The sequence below is a fragment of the Sus scrofa genome, chromosome 3 (assembly GCF_054392235.1).
Source record: "Sus scrofa isolate SSC_HxYL_T2T_F1_AM1 chromosome 3, Sscrofa_HxYL_maternal_Yorkshire_Landrace_v2.0, whole genome shotgun sequence".
NCBI classification, from domain to species: Eukaryota; Metazoa; Chordata; class Mammalia; order Artiodactyla; family Suidae; genus Sus; species Sus scrofa.
The window spans coordinates 139,633,613-139,654,027 of record NC_139385.1 but is presented as its reverse complement, the minus strand read 5'-3'; the positions used below and the strand labels follow the sequence as shown (position 1 = coordinate 139,654,027).

The window sequence follows — 20,415 nt, the reverse complement described above, 5'->3', positions numbered from 1 at the left end:
TTTCCAAAACTCTGAGGCAGGCAGGTGCTCTAGTTGGGTGTCTCCCGTTCCTAACCTCTTACATGCTTTTCTCAGAAACGATAACGTCAAACGGAACAGAGTTACACGAAGCAGTTCCGACTAAAGGCAGAAAGGGAAAGGGCTGTGACGAGCTCAGACCGGGAATCCCAGATCTCAGCAGACCTCACGATGCGACGACCAAAGGCGGCCCCACATCGCAGCCAGAAAGAGCTGCACAAGCAAGTCCTCTGAGCTTCCTTATTGGAAGAGATTAGAATCTTGAGGAAAATATTATCATGATTAAGAACAGAAAGCCATTTAAAAACTCAAGCTTATTATGCCTTATTTATAGCTTAAACATCTATCGGGAATTCAGAGAGACGCTGTAAAATACTCTTTTCCCAGATTTCCTGCCTCATGGCTGAGTTATTCGTTCTTGAGTCTCTGAATGAATCCTATTTCTGCATTAGTTCCTTTCCACCCCTCTCTCCCTAAATCAAACTCTCGTGCCAATCCAGTAGATAGGTATCGCTTTCAAAACTACAACCAGAGAGTTCCCACTGTGACTCAGCAGGTTACAAACCCAACTAGTATCCATGAGGACGTGGGTTCAATCCCTGGCCTCACTCAGGGGGTTTAGGATCCGGTGTTGCCATGAGCTGTGGTGGAGGTCAAAAAGGCGGCTCAGAGCCCACATTGCTATGGCTGTGGTTTAGGCTGGCAGCTGTAGCTTCCATTTGCCCCCCAGCCTGGGAACTTCATATGCTGTGCGTGCAGCCCTTAAATGCAAAAAAAAAAAAAAAAATCTAGGATCTCAATGTACTCTGTGTATGTGTGGTTTTGATTAATGCTGTGTTTCAGATTTGTTTGTTTGCTTTATTTAGGGCCACGCCTGTGGCATACGGAGGTTCCTAGGCTAGGGGTCGAATCGGATCTATAGCTGCCAGCCTACACCAGAGCCACAGCAACTCCAGATCCAAGCCACATCTTCAACCTACATCGCAGCTCACAGCAATGCTGGATCCCTAACCCACGGAGCTAGGCCAGGGATGGAACCCACATCCTCATGGATACTAGCTAGTTGTGGCACAGTTTCTGCTGTGCCACAACGGGAATTCCCAGATTAATGCTGTTTTAACTGTTGTAACTTCTAAAAAACACCATCTCAGTAATTTAAAATGTTTTTATTTTCTGTAAAAATATTTCCCCCAATTCTTTTATTCTAATCTTTTTCTCTTTACCTTTTTCATTTTAATTTCTCATTTATATCTTTTTCTTAATACTTAATCCTTTTTTTTTTCTTGTCTTTTTAGGGCCACACCTGCAGCATATGGAGGTTCCCAGGCTAGGGGTCAAATCAGAGCTGTAGCCGCTGGCCTACGCCACAGCTCACAGCTACGCCGGATCCTCAACCCACTGAGTGAGGCCAGGGATCGAATCTGCATCCTCATGGTTCCTAGTCAGATTCGTTTCCGCTGAGCCACCATGGGAACTCCACTAATACTTAATCCTATATGCCAATTGCTTGTAAGCTTTTACTTTTATTTTTCTCTCTTATATTACAGTTTTAATGTTCTTCTACTTATTTTCAGCTTAACTCACATATATTTTATCTGACAATTTTTAAATTCTTAACCTTTTGGTATCTATTTTATTATTTTACTAATTTCTATTGAATTTCTTCTGCTTTCAGTTTTCTTTTTTTTCAGATTTTTCTGAACTGTTTTCCCACACACTTCCTACTTGATATTAATAATAATTTTAGATAAGCAGGTAAATGTTTCCACAGGTGAGAAAAAGGCGCTCGAAGGATGAGCTGAATTGCTAAGGTCACATGTTAATGTAGAGGTGGCAGGACTCCGTCCAGGACTCAGCACTCCTCAAATGGGTCTGAAGCATGAAAACAGGTGTCATGGGGGAGGAGCAGGGGTTTATGCCCAAATAAACCTGGTAAATCGGAGTCGAACAGATTTCTTTATGCAAAGGTGTCTCTGATCCTTTAATATGCAAGAGGCAGATATCAAAATTTGTCGAGAGCACATTTGTTTATTTCTCACATTAAAACGTTCAACGAACCAGTGTTTTTTGGAAGGTACATTGAGAAATGATGTGTTATAAGCTTCAATGTGCTTCATCTTATCAAAAGTTACTTCTGTCAAAAGGACCCACTCACCGCACAGGTAAAGCCTTCGTGGTTTGCTCTGGCAGCTCGGGTGGGTTCACAAACATCAGTTTGAGGAGGAGCTCCAAATAGCCAATGTGTCTTGCCAACCTAGTACTGAGGACCCAGGCCCAATTCCAACTCTCTCCTTCCCTCCGTCCACCAAAGTAAATGACAACTGAAATTCACAGTTACGAAAAAGTTACTCATAACAGTCATCACTCAAGCAGCCTCTTTTCTCCAAAGAGTCAAGTGTCAAGCAGTGACAGGCAGGCTTACATAACCTTCATGCTGTTTCCTAACTACTCCTCAAAGAATTCCTCAGTTATTTAACACATCAGGTTTGTGAAAAATGGAAAGTAAACTAAAGTACGACATAAGAAAAACAACCAGAAGGATAAGGCCTTAAACAGAAATATGTTACTTGGTTCAGATGCGAATGTTAATGACTTTGGGTTTATCATTATTTGCAACTATTGAAGTCCCCAATTCCTCCAAGAGGAAACCTATTTCCTTACTTACAAATGCAGACAATGACAAGAACAGGGATCACAGACACAGATATAGATACAGATATGCACACTTGTTATTGTGATCTTAGATAAAATAAACATCACACTGGAGTTCCCATCGTGGCTCAGCGGTTATCGCCTGGGACTCTCCATGTGCCATGGGTGTGGCCCTAAAAAGATAAAAAAAAAAGAAAAAAAGTCACAGTCGTGATCAGCATGCTCAAGAGCAGGCCCTGACGGCCATGAAGACTTCCTGTCGAAAAGACCTCAACAGAAACCACTACGCCACACATAAAAGGGAAAAAGCATAATAAATCGGAACTCTGCTTCAATACCGACAAGGTTTTAAACGCTAGTCAATTATGCTAGTTTTTAAAGCTCTTCCAGCCTGGCTGGGGACAGTGTTCCTCCAGGCCAACCTGTCAACAGCGAAAAGGTCAATTTTCCCACCTAATGATAAAAATCACTTACAGACTTTAGGAGACAGACATAGATAAAATTTTAAGTAAAACAATGAGTTCTGACACTCTCTACGTTTTTTAAAAAGATAAAAGGCAACGACTTACCAAAAAATATATATAAGAGAGCCAGGAAGCTCAAGGACACTGCTATTCCAAGATTTGGGTCCACTGTAAAAGCAAACAACAAACCAAGGCCTCCACAAAGGAGCAGAGTCAGAAATACGATAAGCCATGAAAATTGAAAAAGAGGTTCAATCTGTTGTCCTGCGAACGTTTTCATTTCATCTGAAAGAGAAATTAATGCAAAAACAATGTGGTTTAAGATGTACAATTTCAATTGGAAAATTTCACGCTTTCAACATAAAGCTTTACTGGGCACCTGCCCCTTTAGAAGGCTGCCACTCCACCATTCTAAGCCAACTTCTCCTTTGAGAAGCTTCCCAGGCCCAGGGGCACACCTGCCCTTGGCCCTTGGCCCACCCGCTCTCCTGCTTCACCCGGAAGACCCACAGGGTCCTCTCGCATACATTCCCACTGGGCAAGATCTTGTTGGCACTTATGTTCGTGGTTTGTATTACACACTCCACGTGCAAAACTAAAAACTATGACTTTGCTATGTGTTTTCAAACTGCGTATCACCGCCGTTCACCTCTGCTCCCCTGCACCGCTCTGCCTCCAAAGACACGGGAGGATCACTGCTCTTAAAACGGGCGCTGAGCCCAGACCAGCCCTAAACAGTCATTCTTACTACAGAACTTAGGAAAAATGTTACAGGCAACACTGAAACCTGTTCTTGAAGAATGCGTATTTTGCCAAGCACAAGGAGTGGGTGTTTTGTGGGGCGAGGGGTCAGAAAGCTCCTCGTAGAGGAGCCACTCAGGAAAATGAGCAAGAAGCCCCCTGCAACTACAGCACTGAGCGTGCAGAGGTGCCACTGGCAGGCGTGACCAAGCAAAGTGACGCGTCTGCGAAGGGCCCTGGACAGGACGACTATAAATAGGACGTGCAGAAATCCGGTCCCAGGGAGTTTTAGGATGTTAAAACACAACTGGATCTTTGTTTCAGAACGAGGACTCTAACGACCGACTGTGTGGAAGAGCAACGATATACCTAGATACACAGTTCTGTTTTCCTTTACTTAAAAAAAATACCCAAGAGAAAACTTCGTTAAATATACAGACTTTCTACAAACGTGCCCTTTACCTTCCAGTTTCTTGAGTAAGAAGGACTTCCCGCTTCCCCACTGCGCATACAGCCCCACACAAATGGGCGGCTGCATGGTGGGTTCACTGAGAATGTCGGCCAGGGCACTGCTGTATAAATCATACCCAAGCATGTCACCATCTGTTTCGGTGGGAGACAAGTGTCCTGCAATTATAAACACACCGTATCCTTACATTACAAAAAAAAAAAGGCATTACTATTAGAAAGGAACACCAATCCTCATTTTTTGTTTATTTGGTTAGAGGAAAACAACCTTGGCGTTCCCGTTGTGGCTCAGTGGAAATGAATCTGACTAGTATCCATGAGGACGCAGGTTCAATCCCTGGCCTCACTCAGTGGGCTAAGGATCCAGCATTGCCGTGAGCTGTGGTACATACAGGTCACAGATGCAGCTTTGATCTGGCATTGCTGTGGCTGTGGTGTAGGCCAGCAGCTACAGCTCCAATCTGACCCCTAGCCTGGGAACCTCCATGTGCCGTGAGTATAGCCCTAAAAAGACATACATAAAATAGGATCTTTAAAAAAAATTTTTTTTGTAAATGGTTAGACCTGTGTAAAATATTTTCAGAGAGTCTTAAGTTAATACCATATTTCATTGAACTTAAGATACCTATAAGATGCATCATTATTACATACAACTAAGAAAGAAAAAAATGCTGCCAAATTGTGACATAATGCTTTCTTACCCGTCAATCGTAAGACATATTCCAATTTCAGAGATGCTAAAATGTGGAATAAGGTATTGGTTTAGCATCAATAAAATGATGAAAACAGAAACTAGACCATAGGAATCAACTCAGTGTGTGCAATGCCTACATAAAGAGGCTCTACCACATCAGTGAAGGCCTAATAGACAACCAGAGAAAAGGAGACGGGCTGCAGTTCCAGGCAGGAAGGCTCAATGACTTAAAAACAGGAATTGTCCCCAAATTAATCTACCACTTTAAAGCAATTCCAAGAAAAATCCATGAGAATACTGTGAAGAATCAGGAAGCGCATATAAGAAGCATTACGAAAAAGTTTTAAGACTACCAAAAGTGGTTGTCTCTGAAGAAGAATCAAAATACATTTTAAAGCTGCAATAACTAGAACATTACAGAACTTGCACAGGATAGTGACGTGAGTGGCATTTCCAATCAGTGGGGAAAGGATATATTAATAAGTGGTGTTGGGAGAAGTAAGCCACCTATTCTCAAAATGAAGTTAAAACTCTATGTCTTAGGCTTTAACCAAATAAATTTCTGAAACATTAAAAAATTAAATCCAGAGAATAAAACTCTAAAAGTACTAGAAGAAAATACAAGAGAAAAACCTATTAAAATTTTTGTGTGGAAAAGGCCTTTCTCAATATAATACTAAAGCCAGAGTGCAGGAAAAGACCAACAAATAAACCACAAATTTATATAACCTTGGGATAGGGAATTTAAAAAACCTATCCCCATAAATAAAGACTAAGCCAGGGAGACAGATACAACATGTAGGCTGGACCCTCGATCAATATTTTCAATATGTAAAGTCACAAAAATTATTTTTTTAATATTAAAAACTCAAGAAAAAAGCAGTCAAAGGATACAGAGAGGAAAACAGCAAAAACACATGAACATATTAAAAGATCTCAATTTTTCTGTTTTACTCATAATAATTTCACAAGGCACATTAAAACAAAATGTTTCCTCAGTGGTCTGATTGGCAAAGATTAAGGAAGCTGGCAATATCCAGCGGTGGCAAGGTTATAAGCAACTGCGCTATCACACATGATCCAAGGAGGAAAAAACTGTTGCAGCCATTTTGGAAAAAGTCTGTCAAAACAATGAACAGCCGCTGACTTGCCGACTCTACTTTTGGGAGTTTAGTTTAGATTATTTTAAGAAAATAATCCTAAAAAAGAGTGTTAATGGATACATGCACAAAGATTTTCACTGCAGCACCAGCTTTTAACAGTAGAACAAATACTCATCAACAAAGAACTGAATGTACCATCAGAACCTAGAATGAAAGATCATGCAACAATTTAAAAATGGTATAGCTCGTTATTTAAAAATGTTATGATACGGTATCACTCTTTTTTTTTTAAGGCTATATAAATAGTACAAAACATCTTTAGAAATGTAAAGAAAATCCTGGTAAATCATTCAAACAACTACAAATTGGGAGATAAGAGACAATGGGACATTTGCACTTTCTACTATATTTGTATCTTCATCCTTAAAATGTAATGCGTGTTATTGTATTTTCAGGAAAAAAAACTGTGCATTATTATCCTCAGGAAAAAATATTTTAAAATACAAAAACTTATAATGCAATAGAATCAGACTTAAAAACAAGATGTAAGTAAACAGCTAAACTGAGAAGTGACAGGATTCTACTATCTCCTGCTGGTTTCTGAGACCAAAATGTCTCTTTTTAAAAAATTCTAGTAGAAAATTGTTCCGTGTTTCAAAAGACCACATACAAATGATTACATTCTCATGTGCATCCTTTTCAATCAAAAACTATTTTAGTACAACATTCAACAGGCTATGCTAGATGTTGCAAAGGGCGTACGATAAGAAGAAACAGCCCCTGTCCCGAAGGACCTGAAATCTGGAAAGGAGAAAATTCTAAAAGAAACAAAATAAAAGGCCACATATAATAAGTTTTAAAAAGGGAAAAACAAACACACACAAGTGCTTAAGTATGCAAATGAAGCAAATTTTGTTTCGTTTTGTTTTTAGGGTCGAACCCATGGCATATGGGAGTTCCCAGGCTAGGAGTTGAACTGGAGCTAGAGCTGCCGGCCTACACCACAGCCACAGCCAGATCTGAGCCAAAAACATCTGCCACCTACACCACAGATCATGGCAACGCTGGATCCTTAACCCACTAAGCAAGGCCAGGGATTGAACCCACATCCTCACGGGTGCTAGTCGAGTTCTTACCACTGAGCCACAGTGGGAACTCCTGAAGCAAACATTTTATCTGGTGAGGCTGATCAATTAAAATATCACTGGGAAGGAGACAAGTGACTCCAGCCTTGGAGAGAGGAGATTTCAACCAGAACATTCACAGGACAGAGAGAGCACAGCACAAGCAAAGAAAACTGAAGTGCTTGAGGCCTGCTCGGAAGAGAGAGCACGTTTTGATGAAAGTATACCTGTGAGAATAACCAGGGAAAAGATTTTTAGAAAAGCAGGAAGATTTTTGGAGGTCTTAAAAGCTGACTGTTGACTCTGAATGCGCTTAATTCAGAATGCCAGAGTACAATGCAAGAGAGCAAAAGCTATTTTTCCACAGTAAAACAATAACTTCCCCAACTTGCATTAGCTCCAGTTAAGCGGTACCTGCCAAATTGCCGTTGGTCTCAATTTCTTCATAGACAGTCACTTCTTAAAATCTCAGATACAAAACCCATACTTACTGGCTCCAAATATTTGAGTTAAAATACTTTTCTGATGGCTGCAGTCAATGTTGTAGGGCGTCTCGCCGGCTTTGTTGGGCCTGTAAAGTAACCTGCCGTCTTTGGGGTTTCTTAAAAGAAGCTCCGCCAGCTTCCGGCTCCTGCCACGAATAGCAATATGCAAAGGAGTGTCTCCTTTCTGCAACACAGGGGCAGGAAACCCGACCGGTCACGTTGTTTACACATGGAATGTACAATTTTCATGTTTCTATAAAATCACAGAAAATCTGAACTTTTCACATTTTGCAGAGACTGCATGAGTTATATGAATTTTCAGGGCAGCACGTGCAGCATATGGAGGTTCCCAGGTTAGGGGTCGAATCAGAGCTACAGCTGCCAGCCTACACCACAGCCACAGCCATGCCAGATCCGAGCCACATCTGCGACCTACACCACAGCTCACGGCAGTGCCAGATCCTTAACTCACTAAGCAAGGTCAGGGATCAAACCTGCATCCTCATGGATACGAGTCAGGTTCATTACCGCTGAGCCATGACGGGAACTCCCGTGAACATTTCAATAAAAGGACGAAGAGGAGGACATACGGCAGAACACTGTCCCCCCCACCCCGCCAGTGAACGTGAGCGCCAGGCAGCTTTGAGCATATCTTCTCCAGCCCCTTTCTCCGCAACAAGCCCCCCACCTGGGACAGCCTCCTTGCATGTGGTCAGTGCAGCTCCCTGTAGCCGCTGTGAGCCTTGGCAGGTCAGCTAGAGCTGCCGCTTTCACAGCACGCTGAGCCGCCCACTCCTCAGCACACTATCAAGATACCACAGCATCCAAATCCCACACGGATATCCCCAGCAAGAAACCTCTCCCTCCGCGAAGTAAAATCGCCCCCCCCCCCCCCGAGGCCACCAACAGCCCTCTGAAAAACGTTCCCTGCCTGGATGCTTACCTTATCCACAGCAGACACTTTAGCTCCTTTATCTAGCAGCAGCTCCACCACTTCAATATTTCTCATCTTGGTAGCCTTTATAAGAGGTGTTTCACCATCCTGTGGGCACAGATAAGAAGGTGTTGCTGGATTAACACCTTTATTCCTCACTGTTTTAAGCCACATAAACACACATGTCAAGAATTCAAATATCTGAGAAGTCTATATTGAAAACGTTCTCAAGAAAACATAGTTGGAAAACTAACAAGCAAGTGCCTTCCTTTCCCAGCCAATCATTTGTATCACAATACTTTTATCTCACTCAGGGGCACGGGATGTGCCCATCACTATCAGTCGTTCCTGCCCTGGGCTCGCTGCTCCTGCCATTCCCAGGTCCCCACACCATCCGCCATCCGGGCAGCTCCTCCAGAGGCTGTTGCCCTGTCTCACCATCTCCCCACCAACCGCCGCAGCCCCCAGCCTTGAATGTCCAGGCGAGCCAGCATCTGGACCTGTCAGATGTCTACACCAGCACCTCTGTCTACAACACGGCAAACGGGCTCGTACAAGCGGCATGCCTTGGCAAAACCTCCAAGGAGTTCACAATTGCTTTCAAAACCAAATTAAGAGGAATAAGAAGAAACCACAGTTCAGCTCTGAATTAGGAAAAAGCAAACGTTGCTCAGAAACCACATGGGACCACATGGTCCAAAAGAAAAAGAAAAAAGATTACCCAGGAGCCACCACCTGTAAACCAGAAGATACCCCAGGAAACGCTCTTCCCGAGGGCACTGAGGTTATCATCACTGGTTTAGAAAATGCTGCTCCAAAATCTACAGCAAATGAAATAAGAGGGTTTTATGGGTGATTTCATAAGTTTGCTTTATTCGTTAAGAATTCCTGCCATTTCAGTCCAGAATTTCAAATACATTCTCCCTTGGAAAACTGTTTCACATGACGTCAAATATGACGACTCGAGTCGTAACAGTTTTACACTTTCCACATGATTTGAGTAAAACAAACTCAAGTGGTTGGCCTGGGGAGTCACTCACAGGGACCTTTCAAAAGGAAACGTGGTCTGCCTTCCAAACCACGGGAGCCTGAAATATTTCTGGGGGAATGATCTGTCCACAATTTACGAAGAGCTGATACCACACTTCCTGCAAGTATTCAACTAAAATAACAAATTACACAACGCATTCTCCTGGGAATACCTAGCTCCTGAAAGGATACAAAGTTACTCTTCAATTCAATACAGAACTTTACCGTAAAACCAGCATAATTCCAGTATCAAACCACTGTAAAAACTGAAAATAAGAAGCAGTGTTAATATTTCGCACTCGGTGTTGCTGAGACAAGAGAGAAGTGTATACCTTCGTGCATATTTCAGTGTCGGGGTTGCACTGCAGGATATCTCTCACCATTGTCGCATTTCCTTTCTCCACAGCCCAATACAAAGCAGTTTTATTGTCCTATATAATTAAAAAAACCAACAATCACTTCATATACAATATGTTATAAACAGCTACTTAGAAATATAAAATAATACTATTAACACTTCTATTAAAGTATGAATAGATCTTACCAAGCAGCAGCGTGAGAGAAAACAGGAATCTTGATTCTCTCTTGCATTTACTTGTGAGAAATTCTTTATGGAAGAAGCCTAGGAACACTTAATATTTCCTGACTCAAAAAGCAGCGACCCCCCACAGTTGATAAGTGAGCTGTGCTTCGGGAACGCGATCAGATTTCAGGACCCTGCCCTGTCGGAAGTCATCAGTACCCAAGCTTTGCATCCTCTGATAAATCAGGTAAATATTTGGACCCCTGGCTTTTGGCTGTTCGTCTGCCCAATCTTTTCAAAGATAATGCATGAGAAATACCACACAAACACAAGGTGAACCGTTTTAGCATTTCCAGCTTTCTTAATCTCCTCCCCGTACCCATATACTGATCTTCATCAGATTCTTTAAAATTCTAGTTTTAAACCAAAAATCGATCTATATGGACTTTGAAAACAGAGCTGGGGTGGGGGGTGGGGGGAACGACTGACTAAAACATAGGAAACCAGAATTGACCGACACAGGAGTTAGATGAAAGTCTACACAGAGGCTCCTGTGACCCACTTTTAGCGAAAAGATGATTTAACACCCAAGAGAAGGCGAATGACTTTCTGCTGCTGCCACACAAGATCTCCTGCACCAAGGCTTCCTCGCCGGAGTCCCCTTCTCAGAACTGCACGCCAGCTTCCGAACCTTCTACGAGCGGCACCCACGCCCCTCTGGCCCTACTTCCCTTTCTGCCTCCACCTCTCGTCCCACGCTGCCCACGGTCCCAGTGACAACCTGGTTTATTCACCAGCTGGGGAGTACAATCTTTCACCGTCCACTTTTCCTGAGCTTTCTCATCCCGTTCTTCCACTACCCTTGCCGGGATTACCCAGCCTTCCTTTTCTCTCCCTAATCCCAACCTGTTTTTCAAATTTAGCTCAAATGCGCCCTTCCTTTGAAAGCTTTCTTAAGGCCTGCTTTCCCCACATCAAGTCTTGTACACTGGAACCTTTCACTAGGCGATCAATCGCATACTACCTCATTCCAAAGCGGCATCACTTTCCATGGTCACATTAAAACTTAAGAATAAATATAAACGAAACAAACTAAAACCTTCCTAACTAAAATATACGGTTCTTACAGGCAAGGCTCATGGCATTTGGTACAATATTTATTGTTTTGATTCAAAAATAGATTTGGATAGAAGCTAAATGCAAGGAAAAGACTGAGCAGAAACGCAGACTGTCCAACCACAAAATGGGCTGTTAAGCAAGATTTTTTTTTTTAATCTAAAGCTCTTGACATATCAGATAAATTCACAACTTCAGAGACGCTTTTAACCTAAAATCGGTAACCTTTACAGCTCTATGAGCTCTGACTGCCTTCAGCAAAGTTCACAGGCACAACCAAGTGGTCCTGGGAAAGGCTAACAGAATGGGAGAAAAGGGGAAGAAAGATAAAACAACAGGAATAGAAGGAAAATGTACGTATGAAGAAGACAAACAGGGGGGCTGCTGAAGAAAACAGGATGCGTACACTCAGCGTGCCTCCGACTGTCTCCACAGCACAAACCACCCACTTCAGGACTGAATTTCGATATTTCTTTAGACATAAGGAAAGGAGGTGTATTTGAAAAACCTGAGCTTCTTTATGGTTTACTTCTGTCTAACTTGCCACGAATACAGAAATCGCATGATAATGGCAGTGAAACAACAGAATCGGCACCCATTACATAGACGAGGGTTTATAAGCTTATCTCCATAGGAAACAGCACTGTATTCACACGCACCTGTCCTCTGATGTCTATATCGGCATATTTTTGGAGAAGCGCTCGAACGATTTCCACGTGACCACCTCTGACTGCGCCAATTAACACAGTGTCTCCACTCTGAAAAGACCAAAAACCAAGGTGAAGGGATGATGAAAACAAAAAACACTGTTTTGAAGTGAAGATTATCCACGTGTTAATATCAATAGATTTTTTTTTCCTGAAAAATCCTTGGGGAAAAACACTATCTCTAAATAATAGAAAGTTTTTAGTTACCAATATGAACAGCCTTCAGAATAAGGGACAGAAGACTTTATACTTCAAAATGAGGACATTTATACCTGAGATTTCCGGACAAAAAGTTTAAAAGGATAAGTCACCCAGAATAAGCCATTCTCTTTGCAGGTAACCTCTCATTTCAAATGTAAATTGAATAAGAGGACCCATGGCTGTCAATGAACCAGATGGGCATTTGGAAATTACATAACACAAATCCCTTGGAATGATGCTAGATGACAAAAGCCATGGATTCTAAAAAAAGGAGCTGTAAAGCTAGAGCCATCTGTGGGTTTATCACCACGTTTAATTAAGGGAGAAGGGTGGTTCCCAGAATAGCACCTATATCCTATGGACTTGGCACTGCAGGCCAGCAGTGCACCAGACTGACTCATCCCCAGTACAAGGCGTAGACGAATGAAGCTCATTACCTCCCAAGGACATCTCTGCCCTGAAATTATATTCACCAAGCAATAATCACTAGTAATTGTATCTCCCCGTGTTTCAAATGCTGCAAATGGCCTTTGTTAAACTGCTAAATCACAGACCAGTCGCATGGGTTTGGGTTGGGTGATTCCATCACCTACGGCTCGTCTCAATCCTAAGGGGGCCCCGGCGGGCTGGAAAGCAAGGTGCAGGTCCTTGAGGATTACCGAGTCTGACGCCACGCTGAAGTATCTTAACTTCCACGTTAAAAGTGTACAGAAACCCCCAGCAGACACCCTTTAGTTGAGAACGTTAGCATTAATGTGGGTCCAGACTGGAAAATGAATAAAAGCGTCTAAGTATTTGCGCCATGGACTATTACTCCAGGCGCTGGGAAATAAGGTGGACAAGCTCCCACCCAGCTCTGGGAAAATCCATAGTCCCGGAGACCGACAGACACAAAGAAAAAGTCAGCTAACTGTCATGCAAATAAAATGCAGTGATGTAAGAGAAAGTGATGGGGCAGACTGGGTAGCTGGAGAAGACCTTTCTGAGGAGGTGACATTTAGGCTGAGATGGGAAGGACAAGGAGGAGCCAGCCACATAAAGATCAGCATTCCAGGCAGAGCAAGCTGCAGGCGGCCTGTGGCGGCGACGAGCCCAGTGTGGTCAAGAAGGGGAAGGAAAGGGTTAAAATGGCTGCAAACTACTGAAACGGGAGGGAGAGGCACAAGTGAGGACAAAGCGTGAGGCCAGACTAAATCGAGAGGTGCTTATAAACCAAAGAGGGAGCACGCATCCCGCGAGCCAGAGGCAGTCTTGGAGCACACGGAGGATGCGCTGCTCTACGGATCACGCTGCGAACTAGCGAACACGAGGAGACCTGGTTAAGGCAGCACTGCTGTAAGGATGGGAGGTGGACCTGGAAACGAAGGCAAGTGGACAGATAGAGGGTGCGGTTTGGACGTAGAGCCAGGGGAACCTCCTGAAGGCGTGGATGTGGAAGGTGAGGAAAAGAGAGAAATCAAGATTAAGGCGCAGTGTAAATCCACTATGCTGCGATAATTTTTTAAAAAAGACTACTGCGCAGGACTGCGGGCTTTCACAGCAGGGGAGATGCTGTGCTGCTGTCCCAGACGGAGAGACGGAGGGAAAAGCAGCTCTGGGATGAGGCACCATGAGGTGCGCTTCGCCACACGAAGCCCATTACACATTCGAGCGCAGGGTTCGAGCAGAGCTGGACATATGAGTGAGGACGTCTGAGAAAAGGTTATGGCAAGAGATACAACTTTAAAAATTTGAAAATCCTAAGTATAAAGGTGGTATTTGAAGCACTGGAACAACGAGTAACACCAGCCATGAAGGACACCTACAGGAAGGGCTGTTTCAATAGGACATTTTCATTTCGTTTGTTTGGTTTTTGCTTTTAGGGCCGCACCTGTGGCATATGGAGGTTCCCAGGCTAGGGGCTGAATCAGAGCTGTAGCTGCCGGCCTACACCACAGCCACAGCCACACGGGATCCTTAACCCAATGAGCGAGGCCAGGGATCGAACCCGCAACCTCATGGTTCCTAGTCAGATTCGTTTCCACTGCGCCATGATGGGAACTCCTCAAGAGGACATTTTCAATAACCATATTATTTGGGGAAAAAATGTTAAAACTCCTTTTATAAAGATGGACGAGTTTTTTTACTTATCAGTTCTACAGGTAGAGATAACAAAACCTTCAAATGTGTGTCATGTATGAAGAATCCCAAAAGGTGGTGCGACGTGAGGTCACCCCCCATCGGTGTCACCACTGGAAGGCAAATTCTGAAATGGTGACCTACCCGATCAGGTATATTCACGTATGTTCCTGCGTCAAGCAGGTCCTGTACAATGTCCGTGTGGCCCTCCTTCGACGCGATCATCAGAGCTGTGTTCCCGTCCTTATCGGTCAAATTTACATTTGGGCTCCTCTTCAAAATCTCCCTCACGGACTGCGTGTAGCCTCCTTTGACTGCTACAATAAGCGCAGTCATTGAATTCTGAAAAACCAACCCCAAAAAAAGCCCAAGAAATTAATAATTTTAAAAAAAGAGAATTTATGTCATAACCAAAGATCTGACGTTTTCGAATAGGAGGCCTATGACTAACAGTTACTTCTGATAACAAAATGCAACATAAATAACCAGAAACATACTGAAAGTAGACAGGAAGCATATTCTCCATTTTTGAAGATACGTTACTTCTCTTTGGCCAATGGGACCGTTATGACATTGAATTCTTTACATGCGCCTTGAAACTAGACTCATTCACACTGAACAAACCCTCTCACTAACGCAGCAACATAGAAAATAGCTGAAAGGACGATCCCCGAGATTAAACACAGCCCACCCAACAATGCAAATCAACTGCACTCTAATAAAAATTTAAACACACTCTAAATTCAATAATCTGAAGTCAATTAGACTTCAAAGAATTATCCATAATAAAATGCATAGGAAAAACCAAAGTAAAACAATGAATTAATAAGCTTAGAATATTTCAATAAAAGTAACATATATTCTTCTGTCTTCCACAGTGATCTAGAAACCACATTCTCAAAACTGTCTTAGTGATTCTTTTAAAAACACTCACTGTGAAAGAAATATTAAAACTTATTCTTGAGACTTTGATCTATTTTGACGTACCATATAATTTCCCTATAGAAATATTTCAGTTAGTATATCAGCCCCAAAAACTAAGGCATAGTTCTCTCGATACTAAAATAACACAGCCTGGAGTTCCCTGGTGGCCTAGTAGGTTAAGGACCTGACATTGCCACTGCTTGGGGAGGGAGTTCGATTCCTGACCCAGTAATTTCCACATGCGGCAGGCATGGCCAAAAAATAAAAACATACATAAAATAAAAAATGTAATCTTTTCAGATTCTTTAGCAGTCAGTAATCACGGAGACAAGCCTCTCGGCCACTTGCTCAACTGTCCACAAAGGAGGCAGGTGAAAGGTATGCCTTCCAGAGCTAAGCAAGGATCATGCTCTCTCCACAGCCCTGAACTAGTATAAACCCTCGAAAGGTCAGCAACTAGCAGCTTCTGCCCACACGGAAAACAGGAGCAGGTGGGAGGTGTTCCGCCAGGAAGTCAAGCATGCTTTAGAGCTCACTTTTGTTACACTGCAGCCAAAGACAGGCAGCGACTCGGCTCAGAATCCTTTATGACGGCCTCCCAGAATGTGATACTGACGGGTGTCAACAGAAGTCTTTATCGTTTCTTGAGCTTAAGTGTCATCCCCTGCAACTACATTCTTACAAGCTCAAAAGAAAAGCAACTGGACGGGCTTCCGCAGAATCCCCAGCACATCTGGCACAGGGATGGGTACACAGCAGGCACTCAATATGGAATCACAACTGCTAGCCAGTTAGACTCATGAAACCACCTTTGAGCTTTCTAGTTAATCATCTTTCCCATTTTATTTCTCCTGAAGAGATTATTGCCCACTTTCCCCATTTTACTTCTCCTGAAGAGATTACTGGCCACTGATTTTTAAAATTTTTAAATCTTTCTATTAGAGTGACAGCTAAAAATATTTTTTAAATTATGATATTATTTTAAAAATTTTAAAAAAAACATATTTTAACAGAACAGAAATATTTTCCACAATGATATTTCAAATTATTTGATTTGGGGAGTATCTTAATTTATCCTAAGATTACTAAAAGATATTCCTCCCAAAGGTATGTGCATTAACAATAAATCCTTAAAAGCACATATTCATAATATATAATATCTATACATACAGTTACCAGGATAAGAGAAAGAAGATATTTGTTTTTCTAAGTATCATTTGAGAACTATAGGGAGAGCTTTTTCTAGGCATATACTAAGAAAAAAATATTCTCTGTCTTAAAAATCTCTCTCTACCACCTGCAGTAAAGATAGAAAAGATACTTACAGCTCCTTCTTGATCAACATCAGCTCCCATGGCCAATAAATGTTTTACACATTCCAAATGACCCTTTCGTGCAGCCCAAACCAAAGGGGTGGTTCCATACTATAAAAAGAAATAATAAATTTTAAATCATCAAAGGCACATTAAGAGAAACCAGCTCTCAACACAAATTTTGAAAAAAAAAATCATACTTTGGAGTATTCTTAGATTACTCTTTACGTGAATCACAATTTTAACCCTGTATCTTAAATCATATTTTCCCCACTGTATTTCTCCTGAAGTAACAATTCATCACTGCATGCATGAAATGTATTTTAATCAATTTTAACTTTTATAATCTGTCAATTTTTCCATCAAAAAGTCATACAGTCTCTAATTTCCAACCAGCTTTGCTTCCATATCTTGTGAAACACAGTTTAAAGTCCAATAGTTTGACTACAGTTAAAAACAGTAACAACTAAGGGCCAAATACAGTTCCAACTGCTTGACATGGGTTCACTCGTGGAATCTTTATCACGAGAACAAGTACAAACCACAATATCACGGTTTCACAGACCAGCGACCAATTCCCTAGAAAGCAGTTACAGGCTCCACATCTGCTACGAGGTGCTGCAAAACCCATGAACTCCACGAGCCTGGCTTCAGGCTGTGCCCTTACCCACCGCTCCAGGTCGGCCTTTACACTTGACAAGCTAACCTCAGCCTAGAAACTGTTCTGAAAAGCACATTCTGCTGGAACGTGATTCAGAAGACAGCAGAGAATATAAACCACGCTTTATCGCTGGGGAGTCTGGCAACCAAGAGACAAACGAACACTCACAGTGACGTTTAACTACGTGGGAGACTGCAGACTGAAATGCACGTTTAATGAATGCCCACTTTCCAGAAGAACAGGTGCGCTCCAATGAAGCTGTGTATGGAGAATGATGACAGTACAAAAAGAAAGGGCATCTAAGGTGACGGGGTAAGTTATGGGGCCGTAACAAAGAAGAAAACATCTCAACTGAGCCTTGAAACAATAAACAGGAACTCATCAGGCAGAGGAGGTCATAACACTCCCGGCAGGGCGCCTACTTCACAGAAGCGCATAAATGTCCACAGAGGGTGAATAAGCTTCTGCATCCAAAAGCTTAATGCAGATGGAGAGGGGCGGCAAGACGTGAACCTGGGAGGACAGCCTGGGGTCCAACGGAAAGTGTGGGCTTTGCCTGGAAACGCAGACGCCATCAAAGCTCTCCGAAGGCAAGAAAGAGTGACACAACGTCCTTATTAAATGTGTGAGCAATTAAGGACTTAAAAAAACGAATGTAACAAAATCCTGGGGCGCTTTCTGGAGCTGAGAGCACGAGCTGAGTGTGAAGGAGGAACAGAGGCTAAATCCGATGAGGTGAGGGCCCCGCACACGACGAGAGGGCACGTGCCAGGAGCAGGGGGTTAGCAAGTGATGGACGCAGCACCCGCATCACTCGGTGGTCTGGCGTGCAGGGGAGTTTGGGGGGACGGCTGGCAGAAGACAGGACAGAAAGGGAGGCAGGGACTACCTTTACGTGATTAGAGGGATGGGCGTCCTCAGGATTTTAGGTATGAATTTAAAAAAGTAGCTTGGCAATGTTTTTTATACAGGGAATATACATAGGACAGAAAGTAGAAAAAAGAGGTGCAACAGAAAACTTCAAAAAATGACGATAGGGAATCAACTCTGTGTTCTTGAGAATGAGGAAGTGATACAAGAAACAGTGGAAGGATGCTTAGGACGTATTCAACACCTCTGAGGAGGCATCTACGGGAGGTACCGCTACCTAAAATATATTAACAGATACACATGTACGACGTATCAGAGCAGCCTCGCGAGGTCAAGTGAAAATACGTGTAGGTTAGACACCCGGAGCGAAGTGAAGCCGGAGAAGGTCCTGCTGACCTACCTTATCAGAGCAGTTGACTTTAGCACCATTTTGCAGTAAAAGATGCACTATATCTGCATGGCCTCTTCCTGCCGCCCAGATGATGGGGTACACGCTGTACTGCTGGGAGACAGGCAGTGGGGGGGAAGGAGGGAGGGAATGGGGGAGGGAGGGAGGGGAGAGGGAGGGGGGAGGGAAAGTCTTTTAGGTGGATATTTATTACAACACACATTTGCTAAGAAGAGAAACAAAGGGAGCAATACAAAGTAATATTTTAAAAAATCAAGTTATAGACGGTTCTCCACTTTAAAAACACACGTGGTACTCCTAACACATAACTGGGACCTACGATGCACTCAACCTTAAATACATACATATTAGGGACACTTTTTTTTTTTTTGCCTTTTTGCCTTTTTTGCCTTTTCTAGGGCCGCCTCCCACGGCATGTGGAGGTTTCCAGGCTAGGGGTCTTACTGGAGCTGCAGCCACCTGCCTACGCCAGAGCCACAGCAACGCGGGATCTGAGCCGAGTCCGCGACCTACACCACAGCTCACGGCAACGCCAGATCCCCAACCCACTAGGCAAGGCCAGGGATCGAACCCACAACCCCATGGTTCCCAGTCGGATTTGTTAACCACTGCACCACGACAGGAACTCCCCGGAACACATTTATTTTTGTAGCTTCAACACATTTCCTGTAATTATCTAGCCAACAGCTAAGACTAACTAATAAAAAGAATGTGAAACCTTTCTTTCTAAACCCTTCCATCAACTTGAATAAAGTTGTTCCTTTTTTTCAGCCTCACCGAGGAATAAATCCGAAATAAAATTGCACAACATGGTGACCTGACATACATACACCCCGTGAAAGGAAGCCCCATCAGTAAAACAATATCTTAATCTGCAGTCTGAGATCAAGTCTCAAGCAAAGCAACAATGCACATAATACCCCCCATAAGAATGTATAGAAAAGTGACATAACTACTTGGTAAATGTCCCTTTTCTTTAAAAAAAAATTGAGCTTAAGAATGCAGACCCACAGAAAACAGGTGAGACGACGTAAGGATTTCAAAATCTCCTTTCGAAATGCTACATGGTAATAAGTAACATTTAAGCTCTAGGAGTTGCCTTTTGGTTGGTAAAAACTGAGAAATAAGTTTGCTTGTGAAAAAAAATTTCATTGCGTTTTGAAATAACATTCTGCCTTATTATCTTACACGTCTCCACAGTGAATAAAGCCGATTAAGACCTCACATCTAGACCGCGTTGAGGAAGTCTGAAGCACAGCAGCCGAAAGCACTCCCTGAGGAAATCACCCCCCTCTACAGGCGACCTTGTCACCACCGTGTCACCACCTACCAGACCAGTCACACTGGGATTGGCGCCGTGGGACAGCAGCACCTCGACCACTCCGGTTCGGCCTTTATAGCAGGCCCACATGAGCGCCGTCCAGCCTCCCTAAAGGAGAAGAAAGGCGGAGAGAGGGAGATGAAACACCAGATGTCTCCACCCCCGAACACGTCCTCAGCGAAGCTCCTTTTGCGACTCTTCTTTATAAAACCATTGTTTTCAGAAATCACTACCACGTGGTTTTAAACACCCGAGGGCCCCAGAGGAACACACGAGAGTAGCTGCAAAAAGGCGCATCTCTTAGCCCAGAAATGACTACCTCAAAGCTGGTATTATACTTTGGAAATTGAAACAGGGAAGATTCAGGTTGGACTCCTCCAAATTCCCAAGACTTATTTCGGCTGTTTAAATATTTTTCTTCAGAAAACATTCCACGTCCCCAGATTCTCTCCTCCTCACGTGAGTCTAGACTTTTCCCAGAGAAGGCTTCCCGCAATCCGACTCAACTCCTGCATCCAAACACACCCTGTACACTCGGGC

General features: G+C 43.1%; 1 protein-coding gene across 39 annotated transcripts in view; it reads right to left on the bottom strand.

The window, feature by feature from the left end:
• The window catches only part of KIDINS220 (kinase D interacting substrate 220), a 94,965-nt gene that overhangs the window by 54,249 nt on the left and 20,301 nt on the right, over positions 1-20,415 (bottom strand). For 20 of the 39 annotated variants that reach the window (XR_014842573.1, XR_014842575.1, XR_014842577.1 and 17 more), the window contains exons 5-15: positions 19,885-19,983; positions 18,546-18,644; positions 16,627-16,725; positions 14,522-14,719; positions 12,011-12,109; positions 10,045-10,143; positions 8,693-8,791; positions 7,756-7,933; positions 4,338-4,502; positions 3,240-3,419; positions 2,174-2,339 (exon numbers count right to left, since the gene is read on the bottom strand). Coding sequence is in view for 34 of the 39 variants with exons in the window: in XM_085020026.1 (XP_084876152.1) it covers positions 2,174-2,339; positions 3,240-3,419; positions 4,338-4,502; positions 7,756-7,933; positions 8,693-8,791; positions 10,045-10,143; positions 12,011-12,109; positions 14,522-14,719; positions 16,627-16,725; positions 18,546-18,644; positions 19,885-19,983 (1,481 nt within the window). In the remaining 5 variants the exon portion in view is untranslated. Of the gene's footprint in view, positions 1-2,173; positions 2,340-3,239; positions 3,420-4,337; positions 4,503-7,755; positions 7,934-8,692; positions 8,792-10,044; positions 10,144-12,010; positions 12,110-14,521; positions 14,720-16,626; positions 16,726-18,545; positions 18,648-19,884; positions 19,984-20,415 lie in introns of all 39 variants that reach the window. The other 19 variants (XR_014842574.1, XM_021087890.2, XM_085020027.1 and 16 more) reach the window with 1 other exon arrangement.